This window comes from Bos taurus, chromosome 12 (genome assembly GCF_002263795.3).
Source record: "Bos taurus isolate L1 Dominette 01449 registration number 42190680 breed Hereford chromosome 12, ARS-UCD2.0, whole genome shotgun sequence".
Taxonomy (NCBI): Eukaryota; Metazoa; Chordata; class Mammalia; order Artiodactyla; family Bovidae; genus Bos; species Bos taurus.
In genome coordinates this window covers 71,753,795-71,779,201 of record NC_037339.1, presented here as the reverse complement: position 1 = coordinate 71,779,201, position 25,407 = coordinate 71,753,795, and the positions used below count along the sequence as shown (strand labels likewise).

General features: G+C 40.0%; 1 protein-coding gene across 1 annotated transcript in view; it reads right to left on the bottom strand.

Annotated features, from left to right (window-relative positions):
• The window catches only part of LOC100337053 (ATP-binding cassette sub-family C member 4), a 1,051,816-nt gene that overhangs the window by 64,497 nt on the left and 961,912 nt on the right, over positions 1-25,407 (bottom strand). Inside the window, exons 20-22 of the mRNA XM_059892301.1 lie at positions 20,558-20,704; positions 16,564-16,643; positions 2,478-2,628 (exon numbers count right to left, since the gene is read on the bottom strand). Of these exons, the coding sequence (XP_059748284.1) occupies positions 2,478-2,628; positions 16,564-16,643; positions 20,558-20,704 (378 nt within the window). The remainder of the gene's footprint in view (positions 1-2,477; positions 2,629-16,563; positions 16,644-20,557; positions 20,705-25,407) is intronic.

Below are 25,407 nucleotides of genomic sequence, written 5' to 3'. Positions count from 1 at the left end.
TGTTCAGAAAACCCTCAAATCTTACTCAGCTAACACCCAACAGCCTTCACTGTTACTGCACATCTTATTAAGCACCTGAGATTGAACCAAGATTCTGGGAATCTAGTGTGAGAACTCCTTAAAACAGCAGACTTAAAGATCCATGGTACTAATTAGAACTAATTAGTACTAATACACCTGACACATGTGCTAACCCTCCCCAACAATGCCTCTGGCAGACATTGTGCTAGTTGATCCCAGCACATTTCCAGACAGAATTTGGATATGGCTTCCTAATTCAGGCACTGCCAAAAGCAAAAAGTGGACTAGAGAAAGGCAACCAATTGTCATGTTGGTCTTATGCACTTGTCCATGACTGACCATTGCTATGCTCTCTTATGCAAAAACGTGCCCCCCAAAACCCCCTTATAGCTGCCAATATGTCATTAAGATGAAAGTGTCAACCTAAGCTTCCAGAGGCAGTTAGGCAGTAGGATCTGAAACTAAACCTCAGGACGTCAGTAATCCTTCAGAGCACAAGGCTGAAGCTGACTTATGCCTTCTGGCCATGGCAGTCACATGTCCTTTTGGCTGGTGGCTCTAGCAGTAACCTTAAGATATACTCTCACTCACTCAGTCACTCAATAGTGTCCGACTCTTTGCGACCCCATGGACTATAACCTGTCAGACTCCTCTGTCCATGGGATTATCCAGGAAAGAATACTGGAGTGGGTTGCCATTTGCTCCTCCAGGAAATCTTCCCAACCCAGGGACTGAACCCATTTCTTCTGCGTCTCCTGCATTGGGAGGCAGATTTTTTTTTTTTTTTTTTTTACCACTGAGCCACCTGGGAAGTCCTAAAATATACTAGAGAAAACAGCAATGTTACTATTTATGACACAGACCCACCACCTAGAGAGAGAATATAAACAGTTCTAATCAACCACCTGGGAAGTCCTAAAATATACTAGAGAAAACAGCAATGTTACTATTTATGACACAGACCCACCACCTAGAGAGAGAATATAAACAGTTCTAATCAACCACCACATGTGGTTATCTGGGGTGTGGAAATGGGGAACCTAGATTGAATTTATTGTCTAGCTTATTGTAGCCTACTAGGGTGCAAGAAAACTCAAATATTCCACAGGTGCCAAAGTACTAAGACTCTCCAGATCAAATATTGAGAAAGTCCTGTACTTCTTCTTAAAAAAATTCTCACGAGGTGCCCTTCTCTCCACTTCCATATGGATGGGAAATGGCCCTTCCTCAGGCAAAACTCTCTGTCAACTGTTTATAACTTTTAAAAATATATATAACAATTCTACTTTCATTATTTTTTAATATTGATGAAATATGTGCATTAATGAGATAAATTCAATTATTTCATCATCTGTGATTACCTGTAGAATAGAATGATTAATCATAAAATGTGTTTCCATTATTCTATTTTTTTTTTTGCTGCACCTTGCAGGTTCTTAGTTCCCTGACCAGGGACTGAATCTGTGCCCCAGCAACAAAAGCACAGAGTCATACCCACAGGACCACCAGGGAAGTCCCTGCTCCCCATTATTCTGCAACTAGGGATTTGAGTGGAGTAATAAACTAAATGCACACTGAACAGATCCCCCTCCTGTGTCCTCCTAAGGGATTATTTTCAGCATCATTTATATGAATGACTTTGAGGAAGGTGGGACCATAAACAGTGTGGAATCACCCCAAATATTAGTAATGATAAAGAGCAAGCCTGCAAATAACAGGGATTATCTTTTCAACAGGGCTTCACTGGTGGCTCAGACAGTAATGAAGCCACCTGCAATGGAGGAGACCTGGGTTCAACCCCTGGGTCAGGAACATCCTCTAGAGAAGGGAATGGCTACCCACTCTAGTATTTTTGCCTGGAAAATTCTATGGACAGAGGAGCCTGGTGGGCTACAGTCCCTGAGGTCGCAAAAAGTCGGACATGACTGAGTGACTACCATGTATTTTTTCAATACATTTAACAACTGCAACTTACTTAAACATGTGAAAAATGTATTTTTCAAATCTATCACTTCTGACACATATTTCCTGAGGTTTCCTTTCCTTTTCCTAATCATTTCCTTTCCTTGTCATTTCTGGTAACTTTAGGAGAAGAAAAAAATCTCTATTTTCCTTCTACATTAGTTCCAACATGATGAAATATTTTTAATAAAAGTATTTATAGAGTGGATACTCTGTGTTAGGAAGTGTGTCATGAACAAGACAGAAACAGTCCCTGTCCTTGTGCTCACATCCATACTCCTTGTGCTAAAATGCAAAACTGCAGCTGACCTGCCATCAGTTCCATTTGCCTTAAGGACCACACTGACTCACAGTGGCCAATATGTTCAGCCTAATGTTGACTTGGTGAGAAATTCCAGAAGACAAAATCTGCAGAATTCCAGAGGCCTGGTGAATTACGGCGTAAATGGAGCCATTCTACATAGCCATCCCAACCTGAGAGCCCTGGTACTCACTTGTACATTCCAGGCGTTTCACATTTCGTGATGTCCTAAAGAAATACCACTGGAGCACAAAGAAAATGATGCCAAAGGGAACCATAGGTATAGCAATCCAAGGAATCGCAGCCACCATCACTCCCACCACACCAACCACAAGCAGAAATGTCTGAAATAGTGAAAACAGATACAGAAGCCTTCTTATGAAGGATACTTTTCAAAGATAAACTGTAACAGTTCGTTCTGTTGGGATCAAACTCCTTTCCTTGAAAAGACTGGTTGTAACATCAGGGAATGTTTTCCCTTCCAAAGAAATAAAATTATAAGTGGTCCTCATGATATTTAGTGTATGTGCCAAATACGATGATAAGAACTTTTTAGGTATCAGCTCTTGTGATATACTCAGTAGCCCTATGAGGCAGGCATTACTAGTTTTAACAAATGAGAATATTTGAAGTTCAGAGAGTAGGAGTTGAATCCCAAACTATCTGGAGTCAGCAGGTATTATTCAAAAGATGAGGGAGCAGGTATCACAGGTGAGGAATCCAAATGTCTCAGCTATGCATGGAGGGATAAAGAAGTGGTTAATTACAAATTCAGTGTCCAGAAAAGTAGGACAAGACAAAACTTAAATGTTGATCTCTGGAAGTAGGGATTCCTCTTTCTAGATTTTCTATCCATAGCTAATATTTACTGAGTGTTGACTGTGTACAGGGCTACACCTTCAAAGCTTCACATGTATTAACTCATTAATCCTCACAATAGCTCTATCTAGTAACAGTATTATCTCATTTTACAGATGGAGAGAGTGAGGCTCAGAGAGAGGAAATCAACTTGATGGACACTGCAAAGCCTAAGTCATGAAGCTGGGAAGCCCATGTAATGAGACTTTATGACATATTTAAGCTTGCTCCCAATAGACAGTCATCTTTCTATCATTATACTAAGTATTTAAAATTCCCAAGGCTAATGATTTTAACAACAGCAGATCCCATTTACCAAGTATTTACTGTATGTAAGGCACTGTGCTAAGAGTTCCATGAACATTCTCTTAATCATCACATTATCCCATGAGGTGATTTTATCTTGGGAAATTATCTTGGTCTAAAAAGACAGTAGGTAGAATAGAAAATAAAATCATTGGTTGACACTGATATAAGTATACATCTTTAGCAGGAAAAGTATGATACCTTTACTTTTCAGCATCAAGCAATAAGAATGCAATCAACACTTAGTGTCTGCCTGCTATACAATGGGGTCGGGGGGGAGGGATGTGCAGATTTAGTCTGGTCCAAGACCTCTGAAGTTTGTGATCTCAGGTGGAGACAAATCCATAGTGATCAGCACAAGGCTGAGAGTGCTGGGAAAACACAGGGAAGAATTCGGGAACATTTTTAGATAATTCTAAGAAGAGACTTATAGCTGAAATTTACAGAGTGGTTTAACAAACAAAGAGTGGCAAGAATAATTTGCAAGCAGCAATTACAACTGATGGAAATTTTGACCAAAAAGGAGCTGGGATGAGAAGGCTGAGATGCTTGTCTGAGTTAACACTGGTTGGTCTGTGTCCTCTCTGCACCAGGACCTCCCCACCTTGTGACCCAGGGAAGCTGGCCCAGGTGTGTCTCTGCAGGATGGATTATGGGGGTAATGTCTGTATCACAGAAATTTGGGTTATCATTTCACAACTCTTCCTGATCAGTTTTCTCAGAGTATCTTCACAACCATCTTCTGAATGAGAAAAGCAAAAACTTCATTTCCATTTACAGATATGATATAAAGATGGAATGGTAAGTTGTTGTCCTAAGTTTTCCCAGGAAGGACTGCAGGTCAAGGAGAAAGACAGGAGCAGTTTGTACTCAGGGAATCCCAGAGCCACAGCCGCAGGCAGGAGGAGCCTGGAAGGAGGAGGAAACATCCAGAACTGTGACTCTGTGTCCAGGAGCCCTTGGGAACCAAACTCTATCATCTGGATGGAGACCCATGAGCTTTTCCTGTTTCTCCCACACCTGCCATGGTATCAAAGTAAAACCCAGAGTGAAGAGGATGGATTCTGAAGGAATACATTCCAGTCCTAAGTGGGGAAAGATAGGCCTGACTGACTGCTCTCCTATTAGACCTACAGATGAACAATTGCTTACAGCCATTGCATTAAGTATGCATTCCAACAGCTACAACTTTCACGCTCATGGTGGGAGGGGGTCCTACCAGCTCCTTCTGTGCCTGGTCTTAAGTCACTTGGCTTGTCATTGTTGGTTGTCAAAAAAACCTACTAAAATGACAATAAAACATCCAAATTACAGCTTTTTTAGCAGACTCACATCATTTGATGGGTAACATTCATCAGTTTCAATAATCTGGCTCTCCCCAGGAGGGCCTATTAAGACTAAGCCCAGTCTGGCAGATAACCTGGGAAGCAGAGTTAAAATAAAAATGAAGGGCTCCACAGGAAGTGAGCTGATGCATTTTCCTCAGATAATCATTGAAAACCTATTATTAATGCTCTCAGAGCTCCAAAGTTAGGTCACGTCCTTCAGATTTCATGGCCCTAAATTCTGAAGCAATTCAAAGAGGATGTCTATAACATCTACTTGTAGGTAATAGTATATCTACTCTCAATGTGGATTGAATATTATATATATATTTAAACATTGTATGGTTTACAATTATATGTATACACATTTGTGAAGCTTTTATTGCCAGCTATCTCAAGTCCTTTATAGAAGTTGGCAGAAGGTGAAAATAGTATCTAAACAAAAAGTCATTTGAGAGAGCAGTTCTCCTGGGTTCTCTTACTCTACTGCTCTCTGCCCGGGTACCCCTTCCCAATAAAATCTCTTGTGCTGCTCTTTGTCAGCACATGCGTCTCCTCAGACAATTCATTTCCGAGTGTTACACAAAAGCCCACTTTCCTGCCCTGGAAAGGGTCCCCCTTCTTGAAACAAATGGCAACTATGGTGGGGTCTCTTCTTTGCTGTGATTGACATCCTGGCCACTCGGGGTACTCAGGGATCAGCTTGCCTGCCAAAGGACCAGACCCAGTGGCCACAAGTGGGACTCTTTTGTCCCTTGTCTTCTCCTGACACAGAAAACTGGCCAGAATGCTCCAACCAGGTAAGGAACAGGAACATTTACTGATTTTTCTCCCCTTCTTTCTCTCTTTCCTCTCCTTAACCCTTCCTATCCTATCCCTTTTTTTTCTAGTCCCCCAGTCCTGGATGCAGGAATCTGGTCAATGGGCCTCAGCCTGAGCTGAGAATTGAAGGCTGATAACCTCCTCTTGGCAGAGAATTCGAATTCTGGTTCTGTTTTGGTCTGTTCTGGTTTCTGGTAGGGCCGAGTTCCAGTCCTCCCTTCCCTGGTGGCCAAGGGTAAAGTCCCGTAATGCCTGTGTATCTGCAGGTGGCAGGAGACATCTGTAAGGCCACCCCTTTCGCCCCCCTCTCCCGCCTCCTCCTCCCTTTTTTTTCAACCTGGCTTCCTTTCCTCCCCTTGAAATCTCTAAAGACCTGAGATATTTTCATTTACTCTGTTAGTACTTGGATCTGAAGTTGTGTGTCTCTATAGGAGGTTTTCTGAGAGACTGTAACCTTATATTTAAGGGAAGGTCTGATTAGCACTGACAGGTCTATGTGTGTGTTTTATACTCTGTGTTCTGTGTTGTGATTTGTGATGGCCATTTTGCTTTGTGTGGCCACCATTTGGTTTAGACCTGCGGCCACTGTGTTAGAACTTGATTTTCATTCCCTGTGTCTTGACACCAGGGCTCTCAGGAACACTTATCCAGACCATCTTCAACTCCCAAAACTTAGGGGAAAAGCTTTTAAAAATTTTATTTATTCCAACTGTAATTTATAAGTTAGCGAATTTTATATTGTAATATCTAATTCATGACTAAGTTTAGAAATGAAGCTAGATCTTGTCTTGTGTCTGTCTGAATATGTGTATGTCTTAGTATGTCTTTGTCTCTGGATAATATTTTTGAGATTAATTTGTAAATGAGCTCTATTTAATTGAGTTAAAGAAAAGTAAGCACTTACAAATCAAATAATTCTAAATTAAACAATGAATTCCAGTTTCATATGAACTGGGAAATATTCAGTATTAAATTAATATCTGGTAACAAAGACATGTCTTTAGAACCATCAATAAGTATAAATACTTCTGTTGCACTTAGGTTTACTAGAGGTAAAAAAGACTGTTTTCTGTTACAAATTTGTCAACAAGAAATGTACCTGATTATGGAACATACTTTAGGGAAACTAAGATGTGTTTTAAGTAGAAGAAAGTATGAAAAAAATTACTGAAGAGCTATGCATGATGAGGATTTTCTAAAACTGGATTACCATCAGTTGGATAAATGGATTTTCTTAGGAATGACACAGCCATAGGAAAATTGGTTAGAGCCAACTATGTCCAAATGGCGGAGTCAACTTTTACTCAATCATGAGCCTCCATATATATGCCCATTGTGGCGTATCAGCAAGCTAAGTGATAGACCCATCAGCCTTGACTAAATGTGACAGAATGTTCTAAACCCTTTTGACTGATTTCTTTGACAAAACTTTCTAAATTGAATTCTGTTGAAGTTCCTTTGTCCTCTAGCTAACTTCGGCTTGCTTCAGAGGGCTCCTGAAACATCCCAAAGAGAGATATTAAACTAATTGCATTTATTTGATTGGTTAACTTACATGGGAAATACTATAAAATGAGTAATAAATCCTATCAGGTTGTAATGTATGGTAAATATTCAGTTCAGTTCAGTTCAATCATTCAGTCATGTCCAACTCTTTGTGACCACATGGACTGCAGCACGCCAGGCCTCCCTGTCCATTACCAACTCCAAGACCTTACTCAAACTAATGGCCATCGAGTTCGTGATGCCATCCAAACACCTCATCTTCTGTCATCCCCTTCTCCTCCTGCCTTCAATCTTTCCCAGCATCAGGATCTTTAACAATGAGTTAAATCTTCCCATCAAGTGGCCAAAGTATTGGAGTTTCAGCTTCAACATCAGTCCTTCCAAAGAATAGTCAGGACTGATTTCCTTTACAATGGACTTGTTAGATCTCCTTGCAGTCCAAGGGACTCTCAAGAGTCGTCTCCAACACCACAGTTCAAAAGCATCAATTCTTCAGTGCTCAGCTTTCTTTATAGTCCCACTCTCACATCCATATATGACTACTGGAAAAACCATAGCTTTGACTAGATGGACCTCTATTGACAGAGTAATATCTCTGCTTTTTAATATGCTGTCTAGGTTGGTCATAACTTTCCTTCCAAGAAGTAAGTGTCTTTTAATTTCATGGCTGCAGTTACCATCTGCAGTGATTCTGGAGCCCAAGAAAATAAAGTCTGTCACTGAAACAATGGATTGTTTCCCCATCTATTTGCCATGAAGTGATGGGACCAGATGCCATGATCTTCGTTTTCTGAATGTTGAGCTTTAAGCCAACTTTTTCACTCTCCTCTTTCACTTTCATCAAGAGGCTCTTTAGTTCTTCACTTTCTGCCATAATGGTGGTGTCATCTGCATATCTGAGATTACTGATATTTCTCCTGGCAATCTTGATTCCAGCTCTGCTTCATCCAGCCCAGCATTTCACATGATGTACTCTGCATATTAGTTAAATAAGCAGGGTTACAATAAAGGGTTACAATATATAGCCTTGACATACTCCTTTCCCAATTTGCAAACAGTCTGCTATTCCATGTCCAGTTCTGTTGCTTCTTGACCTGCATACAGATTTCTCAGGAGGCAAGTAAATTGGCCTGGTACTCCCATCTCTTGAAGAATTTTCCACAGTTTATTGTGATCCACACTGTCCAAGTTTTTGGCATAATCAATAAAGCAGAAGTAGACTTTGTTCTGGAATTCTCTTGCTTTTTATATGATCCAACAGATGTTGACAATTTGAGCTCTTGTTCCTCTACCTTCTCGAAATCCAGCTTGAACAGCTGAAACTTTATGGTTCACATATGTTGAAGTCTGACTTGTAGAATTCTGAGCATTACTTTGCTAGCGTGTGAGATGAGTGCAACCGTGTGGCAGTTTGAACATTCTTCGTCATTGCCTTTCTTTGGGACTGGAGTGAAAAGTGACATTTTCCAGTCCTGTGGCCACTGTTGAATTATCCAAACTTGCTGGCATATTGAGTGCAGTACTATCACAGTATCATCTTTTAGGATTTGAAATAGCTCAACAAATTCCATTACCTTCAGTAGCTTTGTTTGTAGTGATGCTTCCTAAGGCCCACTTGACTTCACATTCCAGGATGTCTAGCTCTAGGTGAGTGATCACACCATCATGGTTATCTGGGTCATGAAGATTTTTTTGTATAGTTCTTCTGTGTATTCTTACCACCTCTTCTTAGCACTGTGTCCCCCAGATCTAATCCTTTGAATATATTCGTCACCTCCATTGTATATCCATAAGGGATTTTAGTTAGGTCAAACCTGAATGGCCTAGTGGTCTTCCTTACTTTCTTCAATTTAAGCCTGAATTTTGCAGTAAGGAGCTCATGATCCGAGTCACAGTCAGCTCCAGGTGTTGTTTTTGCTGACTATATAGAGGTTCTCCATCTTTAGCTAAAAAGGACATAATCTGATTTAAGTATTGATCATTTGGTGATGCCCATAGTTAGAACTGTCCCTTGTGTTGCCAGAGAGTGTGCTTGCTATGACCAGTGTATTCTCCTGACAAAACTCTGTTAGCATTTGCCCTGCTTCCTTTTGTACTCTAAAGGCCAAACTTGCCTGTGACTCCATGTATCTCTTAATTTCTTACTTTTGCATTCCAATTCCCTGTGATGAAAAGGACATCTTTTTTTGGTACTAGTTCTAGAAGGTGTTGTAGGTCTTCATAGAACTGGTCAACTTCAGGTTCTTTGGCATAAGTAGTTGAGGCACAGACTTGGATTACTGTGATGTTGAATCATTTGCCTTGGGAATGAACTGAGATCATTCTGTCATTTTTGAGTTTGCACCCAAGCACTGCGTTTCAGACTCTTGTTGACTATGAGAGCTATTCCATTCCTTCTAAGGGATTCTTGCCTACAGAAACAGATACAATGGTCATCTGAATTAAATTCACCCATTCCCTTCCATTTTAGTTCACTGATTCCTAAGATGTCAGTATTCACTCTTGCCATCTCCTTTTTGATCACATCCAATTACCTTGATTCATGGACCTAACATTCCAGGTCCCCATGCTATGTTGTTCTTTACAGCATTGGACTTTACTTTCACCAACAGACTTATCCACAACTGAGCATCATTTCCTTTTTGGCCCAGTCACTTCATTCTTTCTGGAGCTATTAGTAATTCCCCTTAGCTCTTCCCCAGTAGCATATTGGATACTTTCTAACCTGGAGGGCTCATCTTCCACTGTCATACCTTTTTGCATTTTCATACTGTTCATGGGGTTCTCATGGCAAGAATACTGGAGTGGTTTGTCATTTCCTCCTCCAGTGGACCATATTTTGTTAGAACTATTCATGATGATGTATTCAGCTTAGGTGGCCCTGCATGGCATGGCTTGTAGCTTCATGAGTTACACAAGCCCCTTCACCAAAATATGGCTGTGACCCATGAAGTGGGAAAGAACATGAAGAGTCAGTTATTTATGCTCAGCCAAGCTGTTTATTTTTTGTTGTTCTTGCTGTTGTTATTTTCTTTTCCTGAATGAGGGGTATGTGAAGAAGAAAGGTTTTTGCAATTCAGTTTTCATCAGTAAATTACAGCATTTTGCTGAGGGCAGCTGTGTGCATCTTCTCATGCTCAAAGCAGTCCCAATTTTTTGAAATTTAATGCATGATTTTTCTAGTATTTTTTATTTATTTTTAATTGAAGGATAATTAAAATGCCTAACTCTAACTTCCACATCTTACTTTCATTTCACTTGTTTTACTAGTAGGAAGACTTCTAAAAGGAGATGATTTCAATGAAAAGAACTATACATAATTGAGACTCCTTACTCAATGTTATGTGGGACTTTGGGAAACTGTATGAAACTTACATTAATCTGTATTCAGATTAATCTGTATTCAATGCACAATTGTCAGTTTTGAAAACAACTGATTTGTATTCTGTGAGTCTATACAAGAAAGTGTCCATTAAATTTTTCAAGAATTACAAACCTAGAATCTCTGTAATACAAACTGATGAGATGGTATTTATGGGCCTAGAAACTGTGTCTGACAATAACTGTAATGCAACATAATGCCAGTGTCACAAGACAATTTTTCTCACTTAAAAACACATACGATGTTTTAAAAATAACTACCCATTACTTAGTGCTCAACATGCATTTAGATGTTATGCAAAGAATAATATTAAAACAACTTCATTTTGTCTTCCCACAACATTTATGGAGTTAGTATTATTTTGTCAATTTTACTGAGAGGAAACTGGCTTTGTTGGGGAAAGACAGGAAGAGAGAGAGCTCAGATTCAAGCTTGGAAAGGGAAACTGCAGGGCTCCCCACACCACTGCACTTTAAAGCTGTTGCCATCATAAATGACTATCAGGTGGAATCACACTACATAAATTGATTTTTTATGCTGCTTTCCCTTCATCCTTTTTGAAATGGTGAACAGCTCCAATTTGCCCAACAACTATAATGTGACTGAACAGGTGACATATCTGGTATCTGTAAGAGTCAGTGTACAGGATGGTGCACAAACCCATGATCGCCTTCTGGTGGGATGTGGTCTCTGAATGACATTGTCTGAGTAGATGTTCTGTCCTGAAGTGTAGACCCACTACTCAGAACCCAGGGTTTTCTTTAGCCACACTTGGCATCACTATTACAAAATATTAAATAAATTATCTGAGCTATCATTTATGGGAATGAGAAGGAATTAAATGAGGAAAAGTATATGAAATATACTCTTTAGAAGTAACATAAATGATCAAGAATCATCTAAGGTTTATCATATACACGAAGGAGAAGCAGAACCATCATAAATGAGTTTGAAAACACTCGGCATGAACTAATTCCTTTAAAACAAAATTGAACAACCCCCTTCCAGCCTTTTTCCCTTCCCCCCCTCTCAGCTGGTGATAGAAAGACTGGTTCTCACACAGGAACCAGCAGCACCTCCAGCCCCACCATCCACAGCAGCAGCCTTCCCTCTCATCTGGGATCAAAGGTCACCTCCTAGAAGCTCTGCCACCTCCTGGACCAGGCTCCCTAACTGCCTCCAGCCTCCACATCCAGTTTGCCTTCCAGGACTTCCTCCACAGAGCTCCCACAATTAGGATTCCAAAGCTATCAAGGGGTGAATCTCTGGATGTCTTCCTTCCCTGGGGGACTGGAAGAGACCCATGATGGGAGGGCTTCGTGCCTGACTCACCCCTGTGAGTCACCCCCTGTACCTCACAGCCTCAATGCTTGCTTGTTGAAGGGAAGGACGGAAGAGAGGGAAAAACCACAAACCATTGCTCATACTCCCCTCCCAAAAACTAAAATCTCAAACAACTAGCAACACCTCCTTAGCTCCTACATTCCAGATGGGCCTCTCTTCTGATTCATTCAAACTCCTTCCAGCCTGTCTTAACCTCAACTCCCTCCATGCCTCCTGGATTTGCAGCCCTTTGCTCTTTAACTCCTCCCATCTGAAATCTGCTCCTCAGGTCATCAGATGCCTCCTGATTTCAAATCAACCAACAGGTTTCCACGGACTCACCTTCTCGTTTGCACTGAACAGACCTGTCCTTCCTCGGGTCTGTACCGCATCTCCTTCTCTCGTCCTTGCTGTTCATCATGTGCCTTCTGTACTTCCCTTCTCTCTCTGCTTCCTCTCTGAATATCAAGGGTTCCATAAGCTTCTGATATTAGGTCCTAAAATGCTTCCCTCTCTCTGGGAAATATTGTTATTTTCACAGATTCAACTACTGCCTGCTCAGTGAGGAAAATACAGGCTCCATGCTCATCCCAGGTCAGTATCTCAAAGGGGAGACTCTTACTTCTAATGAACTACAGGATGCCTCCACCAAACTTCAAGATAAGTGAACTACGAGTGGTAGAAGAGGGACTGGAAAACAGCTCGACTAGAATATTCTCTCCTCTTCAATGAGAATATTCCCTGCTGAAGTCAGGTAGCATCTGCTGCTGCTGCTAAGTCACTTCAGTCATGTCCGACTCTGTGTGACCCCATAGATGGCAGCCCATCAGGCTCCCCCGTCCCTGGGATTCTCCAGGCAAGAACACTGGAGTGGGTTGCCATTTCCTTCTCCAATGCATGAAAGTGAAAAGTGAAAGTGAAGTCGCTCAGTCATGTCCAACTCTTCACAACCCACGGACTGCAGCCTACCAGGCTCCTCCATCCATGGGATTTTCCAGGCAAGAGTACTGGAGTGGGGTGCCATTGCCTTCTCCGAGGTAGCATCTACATGTCATCTAAAAATATGTTATGAATTTTGATTACAACAGAATATTCTAAGCACACACTGGAAAACCAACCTTGGCCTACCTTGCTGTAGCAAAGAAACAGAATCTTTCACAAAATCCTTTCAAAGTAATTCACAATCACTATCAAAACGTGACACTGTTTTAGGAAAAAATTGTTTCTGGGGATAAATTACGTAGCTAAATCCAACAGGACACATTTAGAAAATAAGTTTACAGAAGAGAAAGAAAAATAAACATCTTTGCAATAAAAGTTCTCTGCCTCTGAGTCTCAGCTTAGTTCTCATTGGTAACAGTGGAATCATTGCCCACAGGCTATGCCGCCTGAAGGCAAATGTTCACTGCAGCATTTCTATGTGCAGCTTTTGATACATGCACTTCTTTTTCAAAATTAACACTTGGAAAGAAAAAGTAAATTCCCCACATGCTTAATCACTGAAATGGAAACAGAATTAAATAACAGGAAAAAAAAAACAAAACAAAAAACACTCCATATGAACAACAATACTAAATGTGGGGATGAGATCTAAGATGACTCAACATCATTCCTTAAAACCTCAAGTTCACAGACAGAGGCTGGATAGTGGGTATTCCTGTAGGTCTTTCTCTCATTGTCTTTTTTTAAAGACACCTTAAGGCTGAGCAATCAACTCGTGAAAAGAAAATATGCCTACAAAATGAAGGACATTTCCTGAAATGATTTTCATCTAGAGATCTCTTCAAGAAAATTAGAGATACCAAGGGAACATTTCATGCAAAGATGGACTCGATGAAGGACAGAAATGGTATGGACCTAACAGAGGCAGAAGATATTAAGAAGAGGTGGCAAGAATACAGAAAAGAACTATATAAAAAAAGATCTTCATGACCCAGATAACCATGATGGTGTGATCACTCACCTAGAGCCATATATTGCTATGCATAGCTTTTGTCAGGGAACCCTGCCCCTCTGCCTGAATGTTAAACTAAAGTGGCTTTTCCCAGCTCACAGGGAGACAATCTGACTGTCATCACCTGTGAATGGCTGCAGAAAAGAAAAAAAATAAATAAATGAATCTCCTCCTAATTTGCAAGATAAATGGCCTTTTAACTTTATTTCTTCACCTCTTCTCCTCTATGTTCTATCAAAGAACCTGGCATCTGGACCCCAATAAGATGGTTATTTTGAGACATTAGTCTGCCATCTTCTCAGACTGCCAAGTTTCCAAATAAAGTTGCTATTCAGATAATCAGGATGGTGTGATCACTCACCTAGAGCCAGACATTATGGAATGCAAAGTAAAGTGGACCTTAGGAAGCATCACTACAAACAAAGCTAGTGGAGGTGATGGAATTTCTGCTGAGCTATTTCAACTCCTAAAAGATGATGCTGTGAAAGTGTTGCACTCACGCCAAAAAATCTGCAAAATTCAGCAGTGGCCACAGGACTGGAAAAAGTCAGTTTTCATTTCAATCCCAAAGAAAGGTAATGCTAAAGAATGCTCAAACTACCGCACATTTGCTCTAAATTCTCCAAGCCAGACTTCAACATGAAGTACATGAACCATGAACTTCCAGATGTTCAAGCTGGATTTAGAAAAGGCAGAGGAACCAGAGATCAAATTGCCAACATTTGGATCATCAAAAAAGCAAGAGAGTTCCAGAAAAACATCTACTTCTGCTTTATTGACTATGCCAAAGCTTTTGACTGTATGGATCACAATAAACTTTGCAAAATTCTTAAGGAGATGGGAACACCAGACCACTTGATCTGCCTCCTGAGAAATCTGTATGCAGGTCAAGAAGCAACAGTTAGAACTAGACATGGAAGAACTGACTGGTTTCAAATAGGGAAAGGCTGTATACATCAAGTATACACCAGTATACATCAAGGCTGTATATTGTCACCCTGCTTATTTAACTTACATGCAGAGTACATAATGAGAAATGCTGGGCTGGATGAAGCACAAACTGGAATAAAGATTGCCAGGAGAAATATCAGTAACCCCAGATATGCAGATGACACCACACTTATGGCAGAAAGTGAAGAACTAAAGACCTCTTGATGAAAGTGAAAGAAGAGAGTGAAAAAGTTGGCTTAAAACTCAGCATTCAGAAAACTAAGATCATGGCATCTGGTCTCATCACTTCATGGCAAATAGATGGGGAAACAGTGGCTGACTATATTTTTGGGCTCCAAAGTCACTGCAGATGGTGATTGCAGCCATGAAATTAAAAGACGCTTACTTCTTGGAAGGAAAGTTATGAGCAACCTAGACAGCATATTAAAGAGCAGAGACATCACTTTGTCAACAAAGGGCCATCTAGTCAAGGCTACGGTTTTTCCAGCAGTCATTATTGGATGTGAAAGCTGGACTATAAAGAAAGCTGAGCACAGAAGAACTTATGCTTTTGAACTGTGGTGTTGAATAAGACTCTTTAGAGTCCCTTGGACTACAAGGCATATCAAACCTGTTCATCCTAAAGGAGATCAGTCCTGGGTGTTCATTGGAAGGACTGATGTTGAAGCTGAAACTCCAATACTTTGGCCACCTGATGCAGAGAGCTGACTCAATTGAAAAGATCTTGATGCTGGGAAAGATTACAGGAGGAGAAGGGGACGAAGGAGGATGAGATGGTTGGATGGCATCACCTACTCAATGGACATGAGTTTGAGTAAACTCAGGGAGTGGTGATGGACAGGCAGGCCTGGCATGCTGCAGTTCATGGGGTCACAAAGAATTGGACACAACTGAGTGACTGAACTGAACTGATTGTCCTTCTTGAAATTCCCAGGTGGCTCAGTGGTAAGAATCTGTCTGCAATGCAGGAGACGCAGGAGACATGAGTTTGATCTCTGGGTCAGGAATATCCCCTGGACAAGGAAATGGCAACCCACTCCAGTATTCTTGCCTGAAAAATCCCATGGAAGGAGGAGTTTGGCCGGCTGCAGTCCATGCGGTCACAGAAGAGTTGGACATAACTTAGCACCTAAATAACATTGTTCTTGTTAAAGTATTATTTTCACCCTATTTTTAACCAATCTTTTCTTTGTAAGTAACCACACCTGGCTTTATCTAAATACAATGGTGCAACAAATACTTGTCTCCTGTGGGAGTACAATGCATCATGCTCGTGCTCTGTTGTGTCCAACTCTGCAGCCCCATGGACTATAGCCCACCAGGCTCCTCTGTCCATGGAATGTTCTCAGCAAGACTACTGAAATGGGTTGCCATTTCCTTTTCCAGGGCATCCTCCCAACCAAGGTATCAAATCCACATCTCTTGCATCTCCTGCATTGGCAGCTGAATTCTTTACCACTGAGACACTTGGGAAACCCAATACAATGCATAATTTTGTCAATCTAGGCTATCTTTCCATGAGTGGTATTATTTCCATATTATGAAATGTGCCCACAGTAAAGGGAATCCACACCAGACACCTGGAAGGCAGAGGGAGAACCACTTACCCAGCATGTCACTGTTTCAGACCAACCTTGACGTGACTGTGTAGACACTCTTGCCTCAGGGGTTACTTATGTTAATTCACCCTCCCAATCAGAACTGCACCTCTTTCTCACAAACACAGCATTTACTGAGGATAACAGGACACACTGCCAGGCTGAAAGGCCCACCCTCAGCCCCTGTGAAAAATCCTTGAGAAACAGGCACTCTGCTCTTCCCTGTGAGAACTCTGACAGGACTGATACATTACCTGGATGAAATCAAGAAATATCAGGGGCAGTAACTCATCCATATGCCCAATGTCTTTGGTGAAACGATTCAAAATTCTTCCTGCAAGAACAGGATATGAGAAATTACTCATTTCCTCAGATAGGAACTATAAGAGAAACAATTCATGAACAAATAAAAACAATATTTTTGAAGAATATGTATTTCAGGTCTTCCCTGGTGGTACAGTGTCCCCATTATAGGGGACATGTGTTCAATCCCTGGTCCAGGAAGATTCCACATGCTGCAGAGCAACTAAGCCTGTGCGCCACAACTACTGAAGCCCATGTGCCTAGAGCCTGAGCTCTGCAACTGAAAAAGCCACCACAATGAGAAGCCAAGTCACTGCAATGAACAGTAACCCTTGCTTGCTGTAACTAGAGAAAGCCCACATGCAACAACAAAGACCCAATGCAACTAAAAATAAATAAATAAGTCTTAAAAAAAAATAAAGTATATGTATTAAATATTTAATATATTGGGCTTCCCTAGGGACTCAGTACAGATCTCCATCGTGACTTTCAGAGATATAGCCTTAAAAAAATATTGGTCCTGAGAAATTTATTCAGTGTTTTTCCAGGTGACCTCTATACATTGAGGTTATTAGGTCTCCAATAGACCCAATGGCACCCCACTCCAGTACTCTTGCCTGGAAAATCCCATGGATGGAGGAGCCTGGTAGGCTGCAGTCCATGGGAATATAAAAGAGTAGGACACAATTTAGCGGTAAAAAAACAAAGTTAATATATTACAAATTCATATAAAATAAGCCAATGTCAGTGACAAAAAGAAAGACAAAATAGGATGATACCTAAAGAGAAACAAAAATACCACCAAATGGCAATGGGTGGGGAAGTGAAACTGAGCCCTGATTTTTAAAAGAATTGTGGGATCTTGTGGCAGTATCAGGAAGAGTTGGTGGATTTGAGAATGTTCCTTCCCTTTAGAGCCATCCCATCTAAGGCTCACTCCAAGTGTTAAATCAGTAAATAAACAATTGCAAAATACCTAAGTTAATCCTAATTGTCACAACAATTTTGCTTTAATTATCAAGATTAATTTTGCCAAGTGATACTTTCTAAATAAACATAATTATAACCTCTTTGTAATTTTTTTCCCTCCAGATGGCGCGCAGCACCTCACATTTTGCGAAATTTTGGATTGTGGCCATTTCTAGGTTGTGAGTTTACTACTGACTTAATAAGTCACTGTTTTCAGAGGTGTACCAGGTATGACAAGCCCAGACTTACGAATAAGCATCTAAGACCACAGGGATGTAGGCAGGAAAACAGAAATATTACTAAATGACTAAGAATCAGTTATCATTGATTTTATTTGCCTTCTCAGAATCCATAATAATAGTATATCCTTAAGGCTGCAATATGGGGATATGGAAATTTCCAGTAAATATCTGGCATAAACTAAAAATGTCACATGTCACATCAGTAAACAAAGGATGCTGTAGCCATCAGGACTCTGCAGCCACCCCTGCAAGGGTGTTGCACCCTGAGGAGACTCAGGATGAAAAAGAACAGGACACTGGCCCCAGACAGGGGAGGTGCAAATCAAAGGAACTGTAACAGGGAGGAGCCAATTTTGACTCCATGCTGGATGTGTTTCTTTGACCACTGCTGGTCATTGCTTTGGTCAGGGAACCCTGCCCTTCTGTCTGGATGTTAAATGAAAATGGCTTTTTTCAGCTTACAGGGAGACAATCTGACTCTCACCACCTGTGAATGGCTGCAGAAAAGAAAAAAAATGAACAAATACCCTCTTATTGTGCAAGATAAATGGCCTTTTGACTTTACTTCCTCGCCTCCTCTCCTCTCTGTTCTATAAAAGAACCAAGCATCCAGATTCCAATAAGATGGTTATTTTGAGACATCAGTCTGCCATCTTCTAAGTCTGCCAAGTTTCCAAATAAAGTCATTTTCCTTTGCGTTAACACGTCATCTGTTAAGACTTATCAGCGTTGTGAGGCGAGCAGAGCGAGCTTGAACTTGGTAACAAGTAATACCACTCTACGTGGTTCTCTCTTCATGCCATCACATACCAGAAACAGACACTATAAACAATCTATCACAAATTCTACATTTGAAAATAAACACAGGAAAGAATTAAATTTAATATACTACTAAAAAAGTAAAAAACCGATGCCCCTAAACCTTAGGGCCTAACTTTGCTGTACTTATTTGAGCTTCTATTTTCTTGAAGGGATGAAGTTCTGATAATAGACACAGGAGCGGGAGACAAGATACACACTGGTATGCCTGCTGCTCTAGGATTAGTGACCTTAAAGATTTAAACTTTGTTCCAAATCCTTGAATAATAAATCAGCATCTGGAGATGCCTACAGGTCATCAAGAGCCTGGTTAACAGTGGTCACAAGCACTCAGAGGCTGTGATAACATAAATTATAACTGATAACAGTCCCATTTGATGCTCCCAAATTTACAACTGTAGGTTCCCCATTAGCAGGAAAAGTAGAGCTAGTTCACAGCCATAATAGCAACAACTTCCAATCACTTCCTCATTCCAGTTTCGTAATAAGATGTGATTGTGTGGGCCTCTGAAGTTTACCATTCTCCTTACAGTGCCTGGATTAAAGAACATGTGTTGAATAAATGTACACAAGATGCTGCACTAAACAGCCTTATTTAATCCTCACAACAGTCTTGTGAAACAGGAAGGGCAGTGGTTAATCCCATTTCACAGGAGGGGAATTTCCCAGACACCATGTCAACATCCTCACTTAGGTTCATTAGGCACTGATCCTGTGCTAAGTGCTGTGAATACATTAACCTGCTTAATGCCCACAACATCAAGATATTGCTAAGGATGTGAATAGTATCCTCATTTTATAGGTAAGGAAACTGAGACACAGATAAATTAAATAACTAACATATAAGTATTAAAATAACTATAACTGGCTATTACTATTAGTAACTATCTCCAGGACCGAACTCAGGAAGTTGGCTCCAGAGTCCATACTTATAACCGTTACAACATCCTGCCTGGAGATTTGCCTGCCCAGTAGTATCTACCTACTTTGGCCTTGATTGCACAGCTAGTTGATGGCCAGGCCAGGGCTACTGCTGTCCTCTCTCCAGTCACATCCTTGCCTCATCAGGCCCTGTCAATCATGACCTGCAAAAGCAAAGCCACCCTGGGCCTCAGCACAAGTCTAACCAACTGAGCAGAGTGGTATGTGTGCTGATGAACTAGCTCTTCATAGAAACCCAGGGCAGGAGGCCACCTTCAGAAGCAAGACAGGTGGAAGGCCTCAGGGTATAGGAACCAACCACTGGAAACCTTCCTAAGTAAGGTTGGGAAACCAACCTAAGTAAGAGTGTTTCTTACTTAATAATGAAGATCCTCCTGCTAGGTACCACAAGACATCTTTAATGTAATCAAAAGTCCATTGTAAAACTAGACAGTTAATTTTATTGAAGAGGATGCTTACATTTCACTGATCTTGTATTTTAATTAATTTTACATTACCATTTAGGTAAAACTCAAAATATGAGTGCATGTCAGAGCTCTGTGGTTCTAGAAATGAATGGGCAATGAAAGAAAGAAACACACAGCTTGTCTTCTGTAGAGACATTCCTGGAAGATGGTCCTTCCTAGTTAGCTTAACATTATGTAACACAGCCAACATTTTAACAACTAGTCAAAAACATTTCAACACATTTTCATCATTTGTTGGGTGTTTCATTGGACTCCTAAATCATCCTGCAAAGTAAACATTCATATATTTTTACAGACATGCATAAATTGGAATAAAGGCTTATATGCTCCTATATTCAGATATTCTCTGTTAGGAAAATTATTTGTGAAGATTTTTGTAGAAAATGAATAAACATACACAGTGATTTTCTTCCAGGCATCTCTTCCATTTTCAAATATGAAAATGTAAATAGGCATGTAATGTGTTAACAAGACATATTCATTAAGAAATTTGGTGTCTGACTTACCTATTGGATTTATATGGAAGAACAATACCTGAGTTCTTAAAATGGTCTCCAACATTATCTTGTGCAAAGTTTGTGAAGAATTAACAAGGATGCAGAATATCAACAGAGACCTTGTGATACCAAAAAGGACAGTAGACACAGTTAACCCTGAAATAAAGAAACATCACTCAGCACAAGATCTCTGTCTGATCCTTAAGCATGCTAAAGCATGGCAGGCAGTTTAAAAAGATACTGTGCATTTTATTCTATAAATAAAATTCATATAGAGATTTACATATATACAGAATTAAAAAATATATATATATAAAGTAAATTCTGTAAGATTTTAATGCTTTAAAAATACATTTAAAAGAAAAATATAAAAATCACTGTTTTCCTCCCACTAAATGGAAACAACATGGGGGAAAATGTGTAAACTGCAGCTTGATTCTAGGCTTGCCTAATTCAATTACAAGTTCTAATAAAACTTATAAGACAGATAATTATACAACTAGCAGATCTTCCTTTCTCCACATTTCAAATCTCATTATTTACAACATGTCCCATAATTTGAAAGAAAGGTATGCTTTGGTAAAAATGAAAGTGTTAGTTGCTCAGGCAAGTCATACTCTTTGCAACACCATGGACTGTAGCCCCCAGGCTCTTCTAAGCATGGAATTTTCCAGACAAGAATACTGGAGTGAGTTGCCATTCCCTTCTCCAATGTTTTGCTACCAGCACATGAATTAACGGGGAAAAGGAGAAATGATCTACCATTTCCTTGCAATTTACAAGGGAACTCTACTTAATTCTCTGTGGTGACCTAATTGGGAAGGAAATCCAAAAAAAGGATATATGTTCAATGGTTCACTTGGCTGTACAACAGAAACTAACACAACATTGGAAAGCAAGTATAATAAAAATTAATAAAAATTAAAAATATTAAAAATAAAGTAGCTACTTCTATGCCCAAGTAGATATAAAGAACATGAAAATACCATGTTAGGTTGCAAGTGGACAATCTCTTAAATAACTGAACTGCAAGAAACTACAAATTATATTTTGACATGAGATAATCTAAACAAAATAAACTAATCTCTCACTATTTAATAGCACCCCAAAGCATTTATAAATAAATTAATCATTTAAATTTATGTATTATCAATGATATAAATGAGCACTACTATGCATATAAAAATAAAAATAGCCCTCCAAACATCTCTTCAACTCACAATGCTATATTGAATGGAGATAACTTAAGCAATATATATTCCATCAAGTACTTTTTTCCATTTATCTGCCATATCAGTGTTATTTAAATACTGACAGCTGCTTAAATTCCTGAATTCCACCAACAGGCATTTGCCTTAGCCCACAATCCTATATGAATGTGTAACAGAATCCCTTCCTTCTTCTTTAAGGCCTCATTGTCCACCAATTCAGAAGGTAAACAGCTGGTAGATTCAAACTTCTTATCAAGTGATTAATAAAATAAATACCAAATTTCAATGAGTGGATTTTTACATAACTTACTCTTTGCAGAAAGCTTTCACAAGCATTTCCTGTGAGGATATTTAAATTTTTACTTATTTACAAAAATATATTGGGGTATAGTTGCTTTACAATGCTGTGTTAGTTTCTGCTGTTCAATAAAGTAAGTCAGCTATATGTATACATGCATCCCTTCCCTCTTGGACCTCCCTTGCCCCCATCCCTCTCCTCTAGGTCATTGCAGAGCACTGAGCTAAGCACCTTGTGCAACATAGCAGCTTCCCACTAGCTATCTGTTTTACACATGGTAGTGTGTATATGTCAATCCTAATCTTTCAATTTATTTCCCTCACCTCCCCATTCCTGCTCTGTGTCCACACATCTATTCTTTACAACTACGACTCTAGTCATCCCCTGCAAATAGGATCATCTGTACCCTTTTTCTAGATTCCATGTTGCTGTTGTTGTTTGTTCAGTTGCCAAGTCGCGTCCAACACTTCATAACCCCATTGACTGCAGCACACCAGGCTTCTCTGTCCCTCACCATCTTCCAGAGTTTGCCCAAGTTCATGAATTGGTGATGCCATCCAACCAGCTCATCCTCTGTCACCTTCTTGTCCTTCTGCCTTCAACCAAAAGACCCAGCATCAGGGTCTTTTCCAGTGAGTCAGATGCTTACATCAGGAAGCCAAAGTATTGGAGCTTCAGCTTCAGCATCAGTACTTCCAATGAGTATTTAGGGTTGATTTCCTTTAAGACTGACTGGTTTGATCTCCCTGCTGTCCAAGGGACTCTCAATCTCAAGTCTTCTCTAGAGCCACAGTTCTAAAGCATCAATTCTTCAGTGCTCAGCCTTCTTTATTGTCCAGCTCTCACATCCGTGCATGACTACTGGAAAGGATATAGCCTTGAGTATACAGACCTTTGTTGGCAAAGTGATGTTTCTGCTTTTTAACACACTGTAGAGGTTTGTCATAGCTTTCCTGCCAAGAAGCAATTGTCTTCTAATTCCATGGCTGCAGTCACCATCTGCGGTGACTTTAGAGCCCAAGAAGAGGAAATCTGTCACTGACCCCACATTTTCCCCTTCTGTTTGCATGAAGTGATGGGACTAGATGCATGATCTTAGTTTTTTTTAATATTCAGCTTTAAGTTGGCTTTTTTACCCTCGTTCTTCACCCTCATCAAGAGGCTCTTTAGTTCCTTTTTGCTTTCTGACATTAGAGTGCTATCACCCACATATCTGAGGTTGATATCCTCCAGCAATCTTGATTCTAGCTTGTAAGCCATCTACCCCAGCATTTCACAAGATGTGCTCTATGTTTAAGTTAAATAAACAGAGTGACAATAAACAACCTTGTTGTACTCCTTTCTCAATCCTGAACCAATCAGCTGTTCCATACAGGTTTCTAACTGTTGCTTCTTGATCTGCATACAGGTTTTTCAGGAGACAAGTAAGATGGTCTGGTATTCCAATCTCTTTAATAGTTTTCCATAGTTTGTTATGATAAACACAGTCAAAGGCTTTAGCTTAGATAGTGAAACAGAGGTAGATGTTGTTCTGGAAATTCCTTGCTTTCTCTATGACTCAGAAAATTAGTAGTTGTCTTCTGCTTTTCCCCAGTAGCTTATTGGACACCTTCTGACCTGGGGGGCTAGTCTTTTGGTGTCATATCTTCTTGCCTTTTTGTGCAGTTCATGGGTTCCTTATGGCTAGTACAATGGAGTGGTTTGCCATTCTCTCCTCCAGTCGATTATATTTTGTCAGAACTCTCCACTATGATCCATCCGTCTTAGGTGGCCCTACATGGCATAGCTCATTGTTTCATTGAGTTACACAAGCCCCTTCACCATGATAAGGCAGTGATACGTGAAGAGGCTAGATTCCAAATGTATGCATTAATACAAGTATTTTTTGTGTGTGTTTTCTCTTTTTGACTTACTTTACTTTGTGTGACAGACTCTAGGTCCATCCACATCTCACAAATGACCCAATTTCATTCCTTTCTGTGGATAAGTAACATTCCAGTTTACATGTGTGTTAGTCACTCAGTCCTGTCCAATTCTTTGCAACCCAATGGATTGTAGCCTGCCAGGCTCCTCTGTCCATGGAATTCTCCAAGCATGAATACTGGAGTGGGTTGCCACTCCCTTATCCAGGAGCTCCTCCTGACCCAGGGATGAAACTCAAGTCTCCATCTTTGCAGACATATTCTTTACCATTTGAGCTAACCGGAGAGCCCCCCTCCCCCGATCCAGTGTCTATATGTACCATAAATGAGATGAAAAGACACCCCTGAGAATGGGAGAAAATAATTACAAAATAAGTAACTGACCAGGTGTTAATCTCCACAATATACAAACAACTCATGCAGCTTAATATAAAAAAAGAAAAAAAAAACCAATCAAAAAATGGGCAGAAGACCTATATAGACCTTTCTCCAAAGAAGACATACAGATGGTCAAGAGGGACATGAAAAGATGCTCAATATTGTTATTTGAGAAATGCAGATCAAAACTTTAATAAAGTATTACCTCACACCAGTCATAATGCTCTCATCAAAAAATATACAAACAATAAATGCTGGAGAAGGTGTGGAAAAAGGGAATCTTATTGCACTGTTAGTAGGAATGTAAATTGCTACAGTCACTATGGAGAACAGTATGGAGGTTCCTTAAAAAACTGAAAATAGAACTACCATACAACCCAGAAATCCCACTACTGGGCATATACCCTGAGAAAATCATAATTCAAAAAGACACATGCACCCCAGTGTTCATAGCAACACTATTTACAAAAGCTAGGACATGGAAGCAACCTAAATGTCCATCAACAGATGAATGGATAAAGAAAGCATTTAAAATTTTTGTTAAAGACATCCTTTAAATAGTATGTAATGCTTTACTATATATATTCTAAATATTATTGTGAATAGAGAAATTCATGTTAATAGTGAATATTAGTCTGGCAAGCCAAATTTTGAATTAATCACACAGTTGGGGAGGAGGGAACACTGTAATCTAAGGGTAAGAAAGAGAAGGAATCCTAATTCCAGACACTGGACTTCCCCTGCTTAGCTTCTCAAGTTATTAGTGAAGCCCAAGAGATGAGCAGTGTGGAAAGAGGAGCTTTGCATACCTGGGAGGGAATAATGCTTTTTTTATGGCCCATGCAGCCAGAGGATTTCATCCAAGATCAATACAAGTCTGTTTATTCAGAAAGAATTGGAACAACCTGAACCATAGGGTGGAATTCATTTGTAATCCCCTTCCTGATGTTCAAGCTGGTTTTAGAAAAGGCAAAGGAACCAGAGATTAAATTGCCAACATCCGCTGGATCATAGAAAAAGCAAGAGAGTTCCAGAAAAACATCTATTTCT